The sequence below is a fragment of the Meles meles genome, chromosome 16, assembly GCF_922984935.1.
Source record: "Meles meles chromosome 16, mMelMel3.1 paternal haplotype, whole genome shotgun sequence".
NCBI lineage: Eukaryota > Metazoa > Chordata > Mammalia > Carnivora > Mustelidae > Meles > Meles meles.
In genome coordinates this window covers 15,769,135-15,786,774 of record NC_060081.1, presented here as the reverse complement: position 1 = coordinate 15,786,774, position 17,640 = coordinate 15,769,135, and the positions used below count along the sequence as shown (strand labels likewise).

The 17,640-nt window shown below is 47.1% G+C and overlaps 1 protein-coding gene across 1 annotated transcript in view; it reads right to left on the bottom strand.

Annotated features, from left to right (window-relative positions):
- Positions 1 to 17,640, bottom strand: part of TGFBRAP1 (transforming growth factor beta receptor associated protein 1) — a 65,169-nt gene that overhangs the window by 23,408 nt on the left and 24,121 nt on the right. The window contains exons 2-4 of the mRNA XM_045980980.1: positions 15,772 to 16,472; positions 7,460 to 7,654; positions 4,822 to 4,976 (exon numbers count right to left, since the gene is read on the bottom strand). Coding sequence (XP_045836936.1) covers positions 4,822 to 4,976; positions 7,460 to 7,654; positions 15,772 to 16,459 — 1,038 coding nt within the window. The 5' untranslated portion in view covers positions 16,460 to 16,472. The remainder of the gene's footprint in view (positions 1 to 4,821; positions 4,977 to 7,459; positions 7,655 to 15,771; positions 16,473 to 17,640) is intronic.

The window sequence follows — 17,640 nt, the reverse complement described above, 5'->3', positions numbered from 1 at the left end:
TTTGGGCATTCAAGGCAAAAAGCTAAGTCGCTAGAAGGGCAAGGAATTCAGATTGTCACCCAATACTGGTCAGCTCTCGATGGCAAAACGTAATGGTGGAACTTCCTTAAGTTTCTCATTGAAAGATAACATGAGGCAAAGCCTTTACAGCCAGCCACATGGGCCCTCACGTATAAAGGCTGTGGAGGAACTGCTGTCAATGTGCAGGGACAGTGCTCCCTACGCCCCTGCTGGGACATCTGCTGGAGGATCGATGGCTGCGGAAAACCAGAGGCCCGGAGAGTCGGCAGCATAAAATGTGCCCCGAGCGTTCCATACGCATCTGCCCTGAACGAAGATGGACAAATATAAGGAAGACAGGAGATGGCTGTATGCATGCAACAGCAGAGACAATGTGACCATCAAAACCAGGGGGCCACGGGGAAATGACACAGAAGGACAATGTGCTCGCGGACATGCTGGGGATAAAGGGATGTGACTTTCATACAGATGCTGCGGAAGAAGAGGGGAAGGCACTAAGAGCTCACCAGCTAATTCCAAGTGCTGCTCAAAGGAGGGAAACAACAGAAAACAGGAGCTCTCCCCACCTTCCCGCAAGAAGAAGAGAAAACCAAAGGACTAGGGTAACCATTAGAACACAAATCACAAGTTTCACACCAAAAAAAGACCCGGGGGACAGGGAGGAAGGGAGAGAGAGAGACTGGGGTGGGGAGGAAGAGAGGTGAAGGGAGGAAAGACTCCTTCGAACTCTGTAAATATTTTGCATAATCAGAAAAACAAAATTAAATTCCAAAGAGCGATCCCTAGAAAACAAAAGTCAAATGAAACAAAGGACCCTAACGACATAAATGAAAGACGTGGTAGCAGGTCTGCCCAGAGGATGCTTCCAAGCGGCTTGGGCACAGTCGCCTGACCTCACAGCCTGCCTGGGACCTCCCTGGAGGACAGAGAGAACGGCAAGACGCAGCATTCACAGGACACCTGGGAGATGTGAACACTGATGGGACTCTGCTCTTTGAAGGACTCTCTGATGACTTTGGGGAGCTCTGTAGACGGCACTGTGGTTACATTTAAAAGGGGAATCGTGCCTTTTAAAGATACATACTCAAATAGTTTTAGGTGAAATGGAAAAAGTACCCCACAGGTTGAAGAGTTCAAGCTTAAATATGAATACTTTCCATGTACACGACAAAAATCCGGAGAACTTCCTGACACAAGCCTTTGTTAATGCAAGAGGTCTCCTTACTGCGGCTTTCTTTATGACATCTTACGCCTTAACATAATGCAAGCCCAGCTTCCTTAAAGATCTAAACTCTCTGACCCCTGGATCTCTGGAAACACTAGTCCTTTAATCCCAGTCCCAGAATTAAACTTCTAGGTAAAGCCCTCCTTAGTTCAAGAGTCAGTGACACAAAACAGATACTTGCTTTAAATGAAGGCAGGAGGAGAGGGACAAGGCATCCACTGGATTGTGGTCCCTTTTCCTCTCCTTTTCGAGCTCCTCTAAGCCAGGGTCCAGCATTTGGTCAGAAGCACCAGAAAGCTAAAATAAGTAATGCACCTCATCATCACAAGAGTCACGTCTCATCCTCAAAAACACGTACACGTTCAGGAAAATTCTCTCCTTTGCTGTCAATATTATTTTTCCCTTATGGTTCTGTTTTTAACACAAACCATCTGCTCCACAATCCATTATATACCGGCTCTGTTTTTAGAGCAGTGAGTTTCTGCCCAGTCCAGATCAGGGTGCCCGGGGAAAAAGAGGGAAGAGTCCACCTAGGAACTCGGGCAGGCAAGGCCTGAGCCAAGTGCAAACTCCTGTGTTGAATGTTGACACACAAACCGCAGAAATGCAGGGGAGGGATTGGTTCTGCCTGGGAGGATGGGGAGGACTCAGATGAGAGGAAACCACTGTCCAGTCCGGAAGCACACCCCAGTAACTGAAACCTGCATATATCAGGCATCAGGCAAAGGGGAGGGCAGAGAGGGGTGTGAAAGCCCAGGGCTCCTTCTGCTAACTGGGAGGTAAGGCACGGGGTGGGGGCAGGGATGGGGGCGGGGTGGGCGGAGGTCAGGGGGTCATGCTGCTTCTGAGGGCTGGCACCCATGCAACTAGAGAGGTGTCCATGCGTGGGACCAGCTCAGCTTCCTGACTTCCCATCTTCGGACAGTAGTGCTGGTTACTTCTAAATCGTTCTGAGGATTAAAACTGTTTTGAAAGGCCCAGCAGAGCTCAGGCACCTTGCAGGGCTCAGGAGTTGTTGGCTCCTTTGCCCTCTAGCCTTTAAGGCGGCAGGTGGGTCATGGAAGTGGGCGGGGCCAGACCACAAAGCGCTTGGAAAGCCGCAGTACTGTAAGCAAAGGTGTCCATCTGTAAATCAGAAAGAACATTCCCACAGTGGCATGGAGGAGGGACTATACAAACACACACACACACGCAAGGAGGTTGTTAAAATAATAACTCAGGCAAAACAGAAGGGTCTGCACAGCAATAGCAATGGGCACAACGAATGAAGGCTGAATTCAAGATCATTCTGAGGGTGTATTTCCAGGTCTGGATATAGGAGTTTGCAGCAAATGGGAGAAGGTAGGGAGCATGAAGGAAAGGAAACGATACCAAGATGACACTCAGATGATGTCCGAGCAAGATGACAACTAATAAGATCCCATCTGCACATAGCTACTCAGCAAAAGGAGAGGGGATGGGCAAAGATCAGACAAGGAACACTGGAGGTTTCTGTAAGAAAACGTTGCACACTTTAAGCATGTGTGCAAGGAGGGGGCAGCTCCCCAACATGTGGCCCACCTAAACATCCAACATGTCCACAGGAGGCTTATGGGGTGGAGAGCAAAAAGGGCAATGACAGACCTCAGACTCTATGGAAGGCATGGCCACCCCACCTGGCTCTGACCTACAGGCTGTGGAGGGAAGTGCGCTCAGCTTAGCAAGGCCCCTAAACAGCTCTTCTTTTTGCCTCTGCTGCCCCCTGCTGAACGAAAATAGATAAGTCTCATCTTAAAAAATCCAGAACAAAAAGGAACATTTTATCAGTCTTTAAATACAGAAAAGACACCCTCTTCACTTGCTGTGAGCATAGCATGCCGTATAGAGACATTGAATCCCTGTGCTGTACACCTGAAATTAATATAACATCGTGTGTCAACTATACAAAAAAAGAAAAAAATGACAAAAAAAGATGCCCACTTTCATACCCATAACCATAAATTACATGTCTGGTCTTCTATCACTTGGCAGCAGAAAGCAAGTGAGGTTAGAAGGCATTACTTCATTCCACAACAATCAGTGAGTCGTGTGGAAATCAGACTGATTGGTAACTGTCAAGGGATCATGATTACATCACAGAACTTTGCGTGATCAGTTTCAATATTCAGTAGAGCATACACATGCCCACAGGATGTCTCATTACTTTCAAATAAATAGAGTAACATGAACTAACCTAACAACCGATCATGCAGCAATTTTTAGGGAACCTGATTTCATTAGACTTTTAAAAATAACTTGTGATTCTTGGATCAGGTTTTTTTTTTTTTAAGATTTTATTTATTTAACAGATAGAGATCACAAGCAGGCAGAGAGGCAAGCAGAGCGGGGGGGGATCAGTTTTATTTATCACCCCAACTACATTAAAGTTGCTGTCTCAAGTACATTAAAAGTTTTCTCCTCCAGAAATAATTAGATGGATTCCTGTAGTATTGGGCCATTTATCAGTATGGCTAACAAAGCTTTTCCTATAGATACTAGAAGTCTAAACTTTTAACATTCAACCCATCCCAACATATACAAATTCTAAATCAGGAGACAAATCCTAATTTAGAATTAAAAAAAAGTTTTTTTTTTCTAATTTGAACAAGAGGTTTATTGTACTTTCACTGTGGAATTATTTATAATTCCACAGGAACCAGCTGGGATTTTTTCTTACTAATGTTGGCTTCTATAGCATTATCTGTAAAGTCCACTCTTTTTTATATAATCATAGAAATTAAAGATATCCAGCCCCGTTTTAGGGCATTTCATCTATTCCCCTACTCTCCTTATTAGACCATACTGTCTTCTGTTCAGAAAGACTGAATGTGGGCACCTGGGTGGCTCAGCTGTTAAGTGGCTGCCTTCAGCTCAGGTCACGATCCCAGGGTCCTGGGATCGAGGCTCACATCGGGCTCCCTGCTCGGTGGGAAGCCTGCTTCCTCCTCTCCCACTCCCCCTGCTTGTGTTCCCCCTTTCTCTGTGTCTCTCTCTGTCAAATAAATAAATAAAATCTTAAAAAAAAAAAAAAAGACTGAATGAATGAGTTTCTACCATCTCCCTATTTGAGATTCAAGTAGACTTTATCTCTTTTGATCCAAGGTCTAAATTCGTCTTTACTTCTTCCTGATATTTTAAACTTCCTATCTCTGTTGTATTTACCAATTCTGAATATTTAACTATGATTTGCTGATACAGTTACTCTGTTGGTTTATGAGAACTATGCTCCTGACTCCTCTCTGAAGGCCCACTGAAGAAGACAGTTGATTAGAAATACTACTTGGTGTGTATATGAGACCCCGGAATCAAACCAGAGGTTCATAGTCTGACTTGGGCTCGGTGGACAGTGAGACCTCAGTCCAGCTGTCCCGGACTGCTCTGCAAACAGCCTCTGTACCTGTGTGATGTGGACAGGCTGTGAAAACAAAACACCAGAGCCAAAAGCGATCTGCAAGGTCGTGGCACACAGAGACGGCCAACGTATGTTAGTGAGATCTGAATGTTCGCTAGCTGGTGGCTTGGCAGCACGCATTCTTGGGACCAACTTGATTCCAAACCTGAAATTTTTCTTTTGGAATGTTCCTCCGGGCTCCTTTTGCTAAAACCAAAGCCTCTTCCACTCTGTGACTTGCTAGAAGATCCTGTATTTGCTTTTCCAGGGGTAATGGAACCAAGATGTAAACTCCTTTACTGGTGGCAACAATCACTCTTCCTGGGAAAAAAAATTCAACAGTGTTGGGAAGAGAAAGAACATATTGCACAGACACACACTGCTCTCCCCAAACGGGCTTGTCATCCGGTCTGATAGCTAATTTCATTGTAGTGCTCCCAACACAAAATTCCTAAAGAAATTATACATTGCAATGCTTTTCTTTTCTTCCTCCCATACTGTTAACTGTCAGGAAAAGGGCGGATGCTATACCACATTTCCAAAGTAAAAAATATGCTTTTCTGCCATTTATTTGAAAATGCTGAGCACCTAGGTGGCTCAGTTGGTTAAGCAACTGCCTTCAGCTCAGGTCGTGATCCTGGAGTCCCGGGATCAAGTCCCACATTGGGCTCCCAGCTCTGCGGGGAGTCTGCTTCTCCCTCTGACCCACCCCTTCTCATGCTCTCTCACTCTCTCAAATAAATAAAATCTTAAAAAAAAAAAAGTGCTAATTAATTTAAAATCAGCTGAGTAGTGGGGCACCTGGTTGGCTCAGTTGGTTAAGCATCTGACTTCACTTTAGGTCATGAACCCAAGGTCCTAGGATTGAGCCCGTGTTGGGCTCGGGCCTCAGCAGGGAGTCTGCTTCTCCCTCTCCCTCTGCTCATGCTCTGTCTCTCTCTCAAATAAATAACTAAAATCTTAATAAAATAAAATAAAATAAAATCAGTTGAGTAGATACATATGATCCAAAGAAGTTGTAGAGATCAATTATGGTGATCTATGAGAATTATGCTATACTTCCTGTAAAATTTTTTAAGAATTCTTTTCTTTCCATGTTAGTTTATAGGAAACTAAGATTATAGTACTACGCTCTGAACCATGAGGTATTTCATATTCACCTACCATCCAAATTACCAAGTCTTGGTCTGACCTTATCACTTCCTCGTAGCCCTGTGAGGTCACCTGACCCGTGGCCATCACCCTCATGGGATTTGTGAGACCTTGTACAGACAGTCCACAGAACTGGAGCTCTAAGCCAAGGCACACTCCTGCTATGAAGCTTTGGGCTCTGCTCCCTTCCAGACACACTCTTTAAAGAAAACTATCACCTGTGCACAGGAAGCAATGAGATGATGTTTCCTTCCTGTCTGAAGGATGACTCATGGTCAGCCAAGTCTTCCCAGATCCTCCACTCTTCTCTCCTAGGAACCCATCGTTCCACTCCAGCCCCACTGTCTGGTGTCACAGAAGGCCTCATCCTTCCTTACCTTATAGTCTTCCCAGTCTGCTCTCTTGCCCAGATTACGTGTCTTCTATATCACAAGCGAAGTCATTTTCTCACACTCAGATAAGATTCTGTCCCTTCTCTACACAGGTGTCCCTTTTCCTGGGAAGCCTCCTCTTGTTTGCACCGGGGACAGAGGAGGTTACATCAGCAGCCTCTATGTGCCCATGACCCCGTGCCCACCCCTACCATTCATCCATGGCACCAGGATATTGTTACGAGACATGCTCTTCTGATGTGTGTGTTGGGGCCCCCGACTGAAGTGTGACACGCTTAATGTGGGGGCCAAAAGTCTTAGTAAGTCATATCTGTCGCATCTCGAACAGGAAGGGCAATGTTTGGTGAGCTAAATTCCTTAAGTGGCAAATGCAACATATAAATCTAGATTCGTTCCCCGTTGGAGGAAAATATCATAAAAGATCTTCTTCGAACAACTGGGAAAATCTGAACATGGCCAGGATATTAGAGTTCATTTTCTAAGGGGTGCGAGGGCTTTGCAGTTACATGGGAAAATGCTCTCAATCTTAAGAGATGCATGTTGAAGTATTTCAGATTAACTGTCATGATGTCTTTTCTTACTACTGAATGGCTTGGCAAAATGTTTAGAAGTGTTGAGTCTAGCTGAACAGTATACGGCGCTTCACTTTGTTTTCCTTTCGACTTTTCAGTACGTTTGAAAATGTTCATAATAAAATTTAGGAAAAGTGAAAGAAATCCCTTGCCTGGCTCACTGGTGCACACAAGGGGAGGTCTGTCTGGACAGCCCTGGTCTGCTGCAGCCTCATCTCAGGCCGGCCCCCCTCACACATGACATGCTATAGTCATCCTTAATTGCTCGCGTGGTCCAAAGCTCAGGGCTCCCTCTTGCGCAGATCTGCAGGCACCTTTCCCTCTACCTGGCGTTCTTTCACACCAGACCTGCTTGGCTGACTCCTACTCATCCTTACAGATTTGGCTAAAATACCACCTCCTTCAGGAAGCCCTCCCTGATATTTCCAAGAAACACTTCCTCCTCTGCTCTCCCAACTGGCCTTGTTTCATGCCTATCAAGCTCTTCCACTGCTACATCTCTCTGTCCAAATGTCTATCTCCCCTTTGCCCTTGGAGCCCTGGAGCCCAGAGACTGCATTACCAGCCCCTGTGTAGCTCCGAAGGTTAGCCTGAGGTCCAGCTCCGAATGGATCCTTACTGACATCTACTGAACATCACAAACGGATTGGTAACTCAATTTCATTGAGATTTCTGTGCAAACTAGTACCTTCAAAATCCTGTAGAATGTGGCCTTCCTTAAAGGGCAGGGTCTGCTTCTGCTGCTGGTCCAACATGCTGTGCACCGTGATGAATTCGTCATCAAGCGCTATGACATACGGGAAGCAAATGGCTGCGCCGATCACGTTCTCTGACCAGCGCACAGGGGCCCGCTGAGATATACCAGCAACTGTGGCGAACATGCCTGTAAAAACAGGAAGAGTCAGGTGTGTCTCCGAAGACCTGTGGTGTTTTTCCTTCCTGTAGATGGGTCTGGGGGCAGAATGCCATCCCCTTCTTCCTTGTGTTTTAAGATCGGAGAGATGACAGAATATGCTGCAGAGGGCGCCTGGGTGGCTCAGTGGGTTAAAGCCTCTGCCTTCAGCTCAGGTCATGATCCCAGGGTCCTGGGATCGAGCCCCACATCAGGCTCTCTGCTGGGCAGGGAGCCTGCTTCCTCCTCTCTCTCTGCCTGCCTCTCTGCCTAGTTGTGATACCTGTCTGTCAAATAAATAAATAAAATCTTAAAAAAAAAAAAAAGAATATGCTGCAGGTGTGAAGAAGCCTACATGGCTTTATCAGGACGAGAACTACCTCGCCCTGAATGTGTATCTTTCATTTACTTCCAGTTAAAAATGAGCTTAAAAAAAGGTTTTTTCCAGGGTTTCCATGTACCCCCTGGAAGGTGTATGAAGCATGTGATGTGTCCTCAGCTGTGTGGAAAAAGTTACTTCCCAGCAATGTAAGCAGCTCTGCAAGGTCTTTCCCATATCCAGTCCTCCAGCTGGTTAGCGTGCCTAAGTTATAGCCCTTCCTTGTTGAACGAATATTGAATACATTCCCTCAAACATTTACTGAGCTCCTACACAAGGACTGCACAAGGCGTCCTATCAGGAACTGCCCCTGCTCGGAGCTGCAGTCTAATACTGGATACACGCACCTTGAACACAGGGACAGAACCAATTTTGCACTGCAAGACACACTGCTGTTGAGTGTTTGTCAATAACTTCCATAACAAGTGACAGCTTATCTGTCTTGTGCATGAAGTACCAGACCAGCCATTTCTCGGTGAGCTATATAGTCTGCAGATACTGGGGTTTACCAAAATTAATACATTTGCAAAGTAAAGTCAGCCCATTATAAGTTAGTTTTCAAACTAGTTGATGTAAAACACCTTTAGAAACAGCGTGTTGTTGCCTGCAAACCATCACGACACCGGGTCTCTGCTGTACAGGATGGAGAACGGAGGGGAGACAAAGAGGTGCAGAGAACTTCAAGATTTAAAGAAGGGAAGGTTATCTCAACTGTAACATACGTGCAAAATTCCTAAACTGTGAAATCATCAACGCACCGAAATTTTCTGTAGCTACAAAGACTAAAATACACTACAGCTAATCAATTAATTACACACATAGCTCTTTTCCTCTAAATTAGGCCGTTCCTGAAACTGGGTAGCACGTGGGACCTCATGCATGCGTGCTCGCCCAGCTCTTGCCGAACACAGGCGAGGCCCTCCTTGAAGAACAACGCTGTGCTCAGAGCCCTGATACGCCCTCCTTAACAAGTTACATATGGGTGCTCCGCATGCACGAGCAACAACTGGAACTCCCAAACTGAGGGTTCTGGGGGGGAGGTTGGGTGGGCTAGATGGGGGATGGGCATGAAGGACGGCACTTGCGTGATGGGTGCTGGGTGTTATACGCAACTGATAAATCACGGAGTTCTATGCCTGAAACTACGCTATATGTTAGCTACCTTGAATTAAAAAAACAAAAAAAAAGATGACGGCACAATAAGCCTAGAGAGAGAGAGAGTGTGTGTGTGTGTGTTTGCGTACATGTCGTCTACTAAGGAGTCACAATTGCCTTACATAAACCATTCTGATCTGGAGCATTTCCCTTTGGCCCTTCGGAGTCTCCAAACATTATTAGGAAAAAGACCAATAACTCAATACAGAAAGAGAGGCTATAAATGAGTAAATCACAAAAGACAAAATGCAAATGGCTAATAAATATATGGAGAGCCTCATATTCACCAATAACTAAGGGCACATGTTTAAATGAAAAACAGTAAAAACAACTTCTACTCATCAGATTGGCCAAATGTTATAGACCGATAAAGATAAGTATTGGTATGGTATAAGGAAATATTTTTTGAAGAATAATTTGGGTACTATCTACCCAAACTGAACTTAATTGTTTCTACTTTTAAGTGTATTGCCAACCGATAAGTACAAGGGTGGTCTCTGCGATATTTTTAGTAACAGTATAAAATGAAGTATAATACATTAAAAGATGATGTGGCTCTGGGTGAACACACCACGAACAGAAAAGAATTCTCTCTCTTAAATGAGTACAAACAAAAAGAACTACTACAAATGAGCGTGCTGAGCAGTGATTTCAGTTCAGTGAACATTCACTGTATGGAGCACGGAGTTCACTACCAAGAGACGGACAATGGATTCAAGGGTTCACGGTGGTGAAGGGGTTAAGGGAAATGCCTAAACAATGACCACACAAGAGATGGAGACCAGGGCACAGAAAGGCACAAAAAACTTTCCAAGTGCAGATGAAGTGCTGCTGGAGGTCAAGTCCAGAGCTGAGTGATCAGACCCCAGCCTGCACAGGGAAGAGACACGTGCAGGGGGCAGCAGTGGGGCGGGCATGTGTCCCCAGAACGGGACAAACCCTGTTTGAAAGTCAAGTTGGCATTGGAATGGGCAGCGCTGGCCCCTGGGCAGGCTGAGGAGTGCGGCCCGCACTTGTTACAGATCGCAGGGGCTTCTGAAGGCCAGTTGGGCAGGAGTGTGAAGGCTGTGTGCAAGGAGCCACACAGGGGAGGGCCGGATGGCTGCCTGCCACCACGGAGACGGGCTGGACCAGGCCAGGGCTGGGGCACAACAGAGGGGGCAGCCACTTCTGGGTGTGAATCGGGGAACCTGGCCACAGACTCAGCAGGAACAAGAGAAAAGGTGAGTCAAGGGCCACCACGCAAGAGTCAGCCTCGGGATCGAACAGACTGCAGAGTCTGAAACGAAACAGGGACCAGGAAGCAGAGCTGGCTGAGAGGCAGTAGGCACTTCCTGGAACTGGAGGTCACAGACTTTGGAGAGACGCAAGCCTGGGGTTCCAGAGCTTTCTCAGGGGGTGGGGGTAGCATGCTTCCTGAAGGCGGGAAAGGGGGACACACCATGCTTCCACGGAGCACACCAGAAGCCACAGCAGAGTACAGGATGACCCGAGAGGGACTGTCACCTGCAGAGTGTGAGGGAGGACTGCTCCCGAGGCTGGTGGGGCAGAATAAAGAGGGTAGGCTGGCTCTGTCGCCGAGGTCGGACAACACCTGGGACCCAAGGCCCTGGGTTTGGCATTGCCAGTGTTTTACCGTACCAGAGAGGACGTCATTACCATCGGAACTAGCCTACCAACAGCACCACCCAGGTGTTCAGGCAGCATTATAAACTGGTGGGGAGAAAGCGAGGCCCAAGGCTCTGGGAAGCATTAAGACTCTGGAAGGAGGACTGAGCTTTGGAGGAGGAAGCTTGGTTAGCACGCTCTTGACCCTTCTGTGCGTTTAGAGCCAGCCGGCTGGAATAACCTGAAGGCATGCCGCTCCCCCGGGGTGCCTGGCAAATCGTAAACCGTAAGCCCAAGGACGCTGCCAAATTCCGGGTTAAATAACCATGTATAGCACACTCCCCCAGGGACGTGGACTGTAAGATACTGTCCAGCCTCCTCCTGGAATTAAATCCCGGTGACTGCCTTTACCCATGTAAGGCTGGGTGCCACCCAGCCCAGGAGACGTGCGGTGCAGAGACCCTGACATGGATGTTCTTGTACCGGAACGGGCAGAAAGCAGAGGTCCAGAACAAAGGCTTCTGTTTACGCAAAAAGCAGAAGATAACACTGGAACAAAGAGCAGAGTGGCCACTGGCGGCTGGTGGGCCAGGTCGGGCACTAGAAGGTGCCCAGAACCACTTAGGCATGGAGGTACTGTTATTAACGCCCCCGATGAATGACACGCCTGCAGAGCAGGTGACAAATACTACTGTTTCCATATTGTGGGAGCCAAGTGCTGTCAACGTGCAAATATGACAAATGTCTTTTTAAAAAAATGTTCACTTTTGCTCATCACAGGAGAAATGCAATTAACTATGCTGAGATTCCACTTCTCGTGTACAGGACTGGGGACAACACGGAAGGAAGCTCAGCAACATACCCTACTCCTTTGGCAAAGCTGAGGGGAAACGGGCATTGTCATATGTTGCTGGGGAGAACAGAAAATGCACACCTTTATTGAGGGAATACAGCAATACCTAGCAAAACTCACATGCATTTGTACTTGGACTCAACAATCCCACCTACAAAAGGCTTTTCCAGAGATCCTCCAGGAAAGTACAAAAAAAATAAGGCCCTAGTAAAACTGTAAAACTGGAAAAACCCACATGCCCACTAAAAGGGGCCTGATGAAAAACACCATACCAGGGGCACCTGGGTGGCTCAGTGGGTTAAGCCTCTGCCTTTGGCTCTGGTCATGATCCCCGGGTCCTGGGATGGAGCCCCACATCAGGCTCTCTGCTCAGCGGGGAGTCTCTCTCTCTGCCTGCCTCTCTGCCTACTTGTGATCTCTCTCTCTCTGTCAAATAAGTAAATAAAATAAAAAAATAAATAAAATAAAACACCACACCACCTCCATACAATGGAGTAGCATGCCGCTGTGAAATCTCTGGATTATATTACAAAAGGGGCTCCAAAATATATTGTTAGGCTAAAAAAAAAAAAGTGCTGAGAAAGAGATGCTAATATTTACATATTTATTTGTATTTTTTAATAAAAAGTGGGAGATAAACCATAAAATACCATAAAAATAAAGGTTGCCTGAGGGGAAAGAAGCCAGGAATCAGCTCTTCGGGTATACCTTGCTGTAGCCCACATGACTTGGAACATCGCACGTACTTACACAGTGAAAATATAAAATCAAATAAAATAAAGCAATTCCTAAAAATCAAAAGTAAAATAAGACGGATTAACTATGTATCCAGCTGGGGGCATAACCAAACAGAGGGGGACTCTTCCAAGTCACTTCAGAACACAGTAATGTGACCAGTCAGTTCCTGTCCTCAAGACAAAAAGAACCATAAACAATCAAATTGTTTTCGGTCACTACATTGTGGGAACAGTGGTGTTAGCATTGTCGTTCTGTGTACCGTGGGACTAGTCAAAGGAACAATGATGTCAGCAGTGGTTTACTAAGACCCTCGATGTGGCTGAAAGCAGACAGAACATAGAGACAGATGAGGTCAACACCTGGGAGCCATGAATTGTTTCTATCAGTAGGGCCTCACCATGGATTTTACCTTTATAGAAACGCCTCTTTCCCAGCTCTGTTCAACGATGAAGCCTAAACACAATGGGCAACGAGCAGATCTAGCACCAGCTGGTGGTCTCTAAACATCAGGGGTCCTTGGAGAAATGGCTGAAACCAGATCTGAGGCAGGAAAGGCGCACAATGAACCTGGAACACCTTCCACACCAGAAGGCAAGGAAGCCAGCTGAGTTCTAGGGTCATGTGAAAGGCGCTTGGCAGTGAACATGGACAAGCCCCACCCAAGCACAAATAGATGGAAACGCACCATATGTGTCTGAATCCATGATGCATCCTGATATCTTTTACAAAGTCACTTCTGGAAGACAGAAGGGATCACCTTATTGAGAACCTCCTCGTTCTGCCTTTCTTAACAATGCACCTGGGGGCAACCAAATACAGTAAGTTCCTCTCCACTGAAGCAGTCCAGTTAACACATGGAGGAGGAAGGGACAGAAAGAGGACGCTGCCACCTGGCAGCCCCAAGACTGAAAGACTGTACGCATCACTCATCAACAGCTACTGACAACGCAGAGAGAGAAAGAAATTCCACAACCTGATGCAAGGCCTCCACCCCGATGACAAAGTCTGGCCTCTCCCCCAAACAAGCAAAAACAACAACAACAACAAAACAACAAAAAATCCCCAAACATCCCACACTTGAATCTGATAACACCTGGCATCCTAATTGTCAGCTGGCAGGAAACACAAAAGTCAACCTGAGATAGTAAACAACATAAGGGGGGGATAAAAATCATCAAAATTCAGGCTGTGGGAGGCTACAGGTGAAATGACCCAACCTCTTCAACAAAAAATTAGGGAAAAATAAAAAGAGAAGGAGAAGGAACCGTAAGAGAACTTAAGAGACAGAGAGATGCTTAACGGAGCAATCAACGGCAATGTACAGGCCTCCTGAGGGATCTGACTCAAACTGGAAAACACACATATCCTGACACACAAATTTATGTAGGTGAGTATTTACATGTCTCTTCGTATACGTGTGATAGTAGGAGAAGCATGGCAGTCGTGATGTTCAATGATATTAAGGAATTGCTGTTAAATTTTCTTTAGGTATGCCATGCTATTGTGGTTTTCTTTCCTTTTCTCTTTCTTTTTTTTAAGGAACTTAGAACTTCACACTGAATGGTTTCTAGGAGAAGTGCTATCAGGCCCATAATGCTATGATAACTGAGCAGGGGAAACGGGGAGGTGTATTAATCAAACAACTGGCAAGGAATTCATAACAGCTGGAGCTGAGCGATGGGTACATTTGAGCTCATTATAATATTCTCTTTACTTATGTTTTCCATAACACAAATTTTTATTAAAATTGGGAATTTTTGTTAAGAAAAAAAGGTGGCTGGGGAAAGAATATTTTCTCTAAAAAGTAAAAATCTGAACTATCATGGGGTGCCTGGGTGCCTCAGCCAGTGAGGCATCTGCCTTTGGCTCAGGTCATGATCCCGGGGGCCTGGGATCGAGCCCCATGTCAGGCTCCCTGCTCGGTGGGAAGCCTGCTTCTCCCTCTGCCTCCTTCACCTCCTTCCTCTGCCTGTCGCTCTGACTGCTTGTGCACGTGCGCGCTCTCTCTCTATCTCTCTCAAATAAATAAATAAATAAATATATATATATATATATATATGTATTTTTTTAAATCTTAGCTATTGAGCCACAAAGAGACACAAAGGAACCGTAAATGCATATTACTAAGTGAAAGACGTCAATATGAAAAGGTAATGTACTGTATGAGTTCAACTACACGGCGCTCTGGATAGATCAGCAGTTGCCAGAGATTGGGGGTATAGGGGATGAACAGGTAGAAGACAAGAATTTTGAACACCGAGAATCAGTGAACATACTCTCTATGGTACCACGATGATGGATACGTGTCATTATGCATCTGTCCAAACCCAAAGAACGTACAACTCTGAGAGTGAACCCTGATGTAAACTACAGACTTTAGGAGGTTATAACATCTCCCTGTAGATACGGCCATTATCATAAATGCGGCCCTCTGGTGGGGAGATGCGGATGGTGCAGCAGGATGTGTGTGTCTGGGGGTTGTGCAGTGGGTATATGGGAAATCTGCGCTTTCCGCTCAATCCTGCTGTGAACCCAAAATGGATCAAAAAAATAAAACTGATTTAAAAAAGTAAAAATCTGTAAGTGTTCACTGACTAGAGTTTGTGACTCAACTTTTGTTGTAACCAGAAGATACGTTTGTACCCCTCACCTGAAATGAGATGCCTACACACAGACTATGGTTAATGAGCACTGGGAGTGAGGGGGGTGCTCACCCTCCCAGCACCCACTGTGTGTCACAGACACACACGAACCCTAAAATGAGCCGTCCGTGACTGAAAGAAAATACAAGTCACCCACACCATGAATAGCTCTGAGCCTGAATTTCGAGAAGGCAGCACAGGGAATTCACGAGGCCAAACGACAGAGCCAAAGCCCTTTCGGGGGCTGGTGACAAGACAGTGTGGTGGGATGAAACTGCAGTCCGTTCAGTAATGGGTGTCACACTTGAAATTATGTCTAAGTGAGCTCCACTCCTTTCCATAACGAAGAATACAAACAACCTGACAAACCCGCCCACGTGGAAAAAATCTTATACGGAAGGCTTACGGATTTTTATTTTGTAGTCATTTACTTAAAGGAATTTTCTCCCCGAGTCATCTCGAGGCTCTGCTAGCACAGAAGAAAGCTGGCTCTACCTTGTGACTGGCCTAGTTTTGTTCCATGGGCCCTATATTCCCTGGACATCTAGGGGAACGTTAGAGTACACGCTGGTCCAGAATTCTGTTTGTGTCTCGCCATGCATCCCTAGTGTTGGCGAATACTCCTCACGAGTACCTATTTTCACAGCTGGGTTCTCTCACAGCTAGGGCTCACGGAGGTAAGGCAAAAGGAATGGACAGAACAGACGGGAGGTGGAGGTTGGTGGAGGCTCACCCAGTCCTCCGGGACCTGCCAGGAGGAACTCCTGTCTCCCGATCCTCTTGACAATGGGGCGCTTCTCCTCGCTGCAGTAAGGAAACAGGTCCTGGGAGAAGCCCGTGTTGTAGTTCAGTATGATGTACTGCGTGGTCAGAGCCAGGCACAGGAAGTGGCCGTCCACAGCCACAGCCAGGGGCTGCTCCGGCGTGGACACCTCCCTGACGATCTGAACCCGGTCCTCATACACCAGGAACAGCTGGATGGTCCTGCGCTTGACCGAGATGATGCAGACTTCCACGCAGAACGGGTCCCCGTTCACAGGGTTCTCGTTCAAGGCCAGCGCCGCGGCCCCTTTGATGCGCGCCCCCGAGGGCACGGGCTCCAGGCTCATCATGTTGACCAGGGTGATGGAGTTGTCACAGAGCACCAGCAGCCTGTTGAGGGCCGAGGCCGCTCGCAGCTCATTCACTGGCTTCCGGAAGCCGAGGTGTCGGTGCAGCTGCTTGGTGGCAGAGAAGGTGGCCGTCCCGGTGGACAGCGCCCGCTCCTCCAATAGGAAGTGGTAGACGACGCAGTCACTGGTGCCCACGTAAAGGTTCTTCCCGCAGCACTCCACGCATTCTATGTGCACCCGCTCCTTGTCGCCCGCCAGCAGCTCCCACTCCACGGCAGAGACCAGCGTGAAGGCCTTGGTGCTCATCATGTCTGCTGGTGACCTGCGGGGAGAGGGACCGGGACGTTAATTCAGGGGAGCAAACGCCAAGCAGAAGCATGTCAGGTCACAACGGATATACCTCCTTCCTCAGTTATGATTTCAGTGGAAAGAAACTATCCGACACTGTTAAGAAACGGTACCGGGGTGAAAAGCTCTCCCTCTGGGTCTCCTTCCACCAGGCAACGGGAGACCGCAGCAGGGGGGCACCTGTGTGGGCTCCTGACAAAGGCCATCCCGCCCATTCTCAGTGGAGCCGAGAAGTCCATGGAGTTTCCTCAGGTTGCTCTTGGGAGAGGACCAAGCGCTTCTGTGTGCTACAGAAGACCAGCACACAGATCTGCCCCAAGACAACATAACAGAAACTATTTGGAAAAAGGCAACAAGGGTCCTCACTGATCTTCCCCTGAGCTTCTCTGGCCACTTGGCTGAGTGTTTCAGTGAACAGTGGGATGCGGCTGCCTCAGCTGGTTAAACCTTGCCCCACAGATCTTGTCAGAAACACTGAGGCAGGGGCTGCACCTGGCACATGGTGTTCTTCCCAGCACCGGATTTGGCTCTCCGAGGAGAGGTGTTCGTGCGTGGTAAAGATGTGCCTCAAATCTCTACATCCACCAGGGGAGGAGAGATCTAGAGACCTGTGAGAAGGTCACTGACATGTCAGTTAAGGGATGCTTCCCGCTAGAAGACCGACTGCCCCAGCCTCTGAAGAGGACTCTGGTTTCAAACACCACCAAGTCAGAGGCAGCAGAAATGAGCAAGATGGCCTTTCCCTGACTTCTCAGCCCGCAGGAAGGCAATCACACAGGCTCCCCGCTCCACAGAAGCAGGAGAGAGAAAGAGCTCCACAGAGGTCTGCAGAAGGTTCACGGAAGTTAGGGGAGGCCCGCTGGACTCTTCCGTCACTTTGAGCTGTCCAGAAGTAGGGTCGCCTCCAGAGAGACTAAATTCCTTAATCCTTTCAGGCATTCTAGCCAAAGCTAGAAGATCTCTTTGAAATATTCAAGAAAGAATGTAGAATGCTATCATTTCTTATATTCCCCTGCCTACTGGGGCAGCAACAGCTACACAAGGAGAACTCCAGTCTCCTGCCAATAAAATCCCCAGGAAGGATGGTATCTCAGGTCTGGTGATGAGCCATTTCTGCTGTACACCATCGGAGTTCCTTCCTG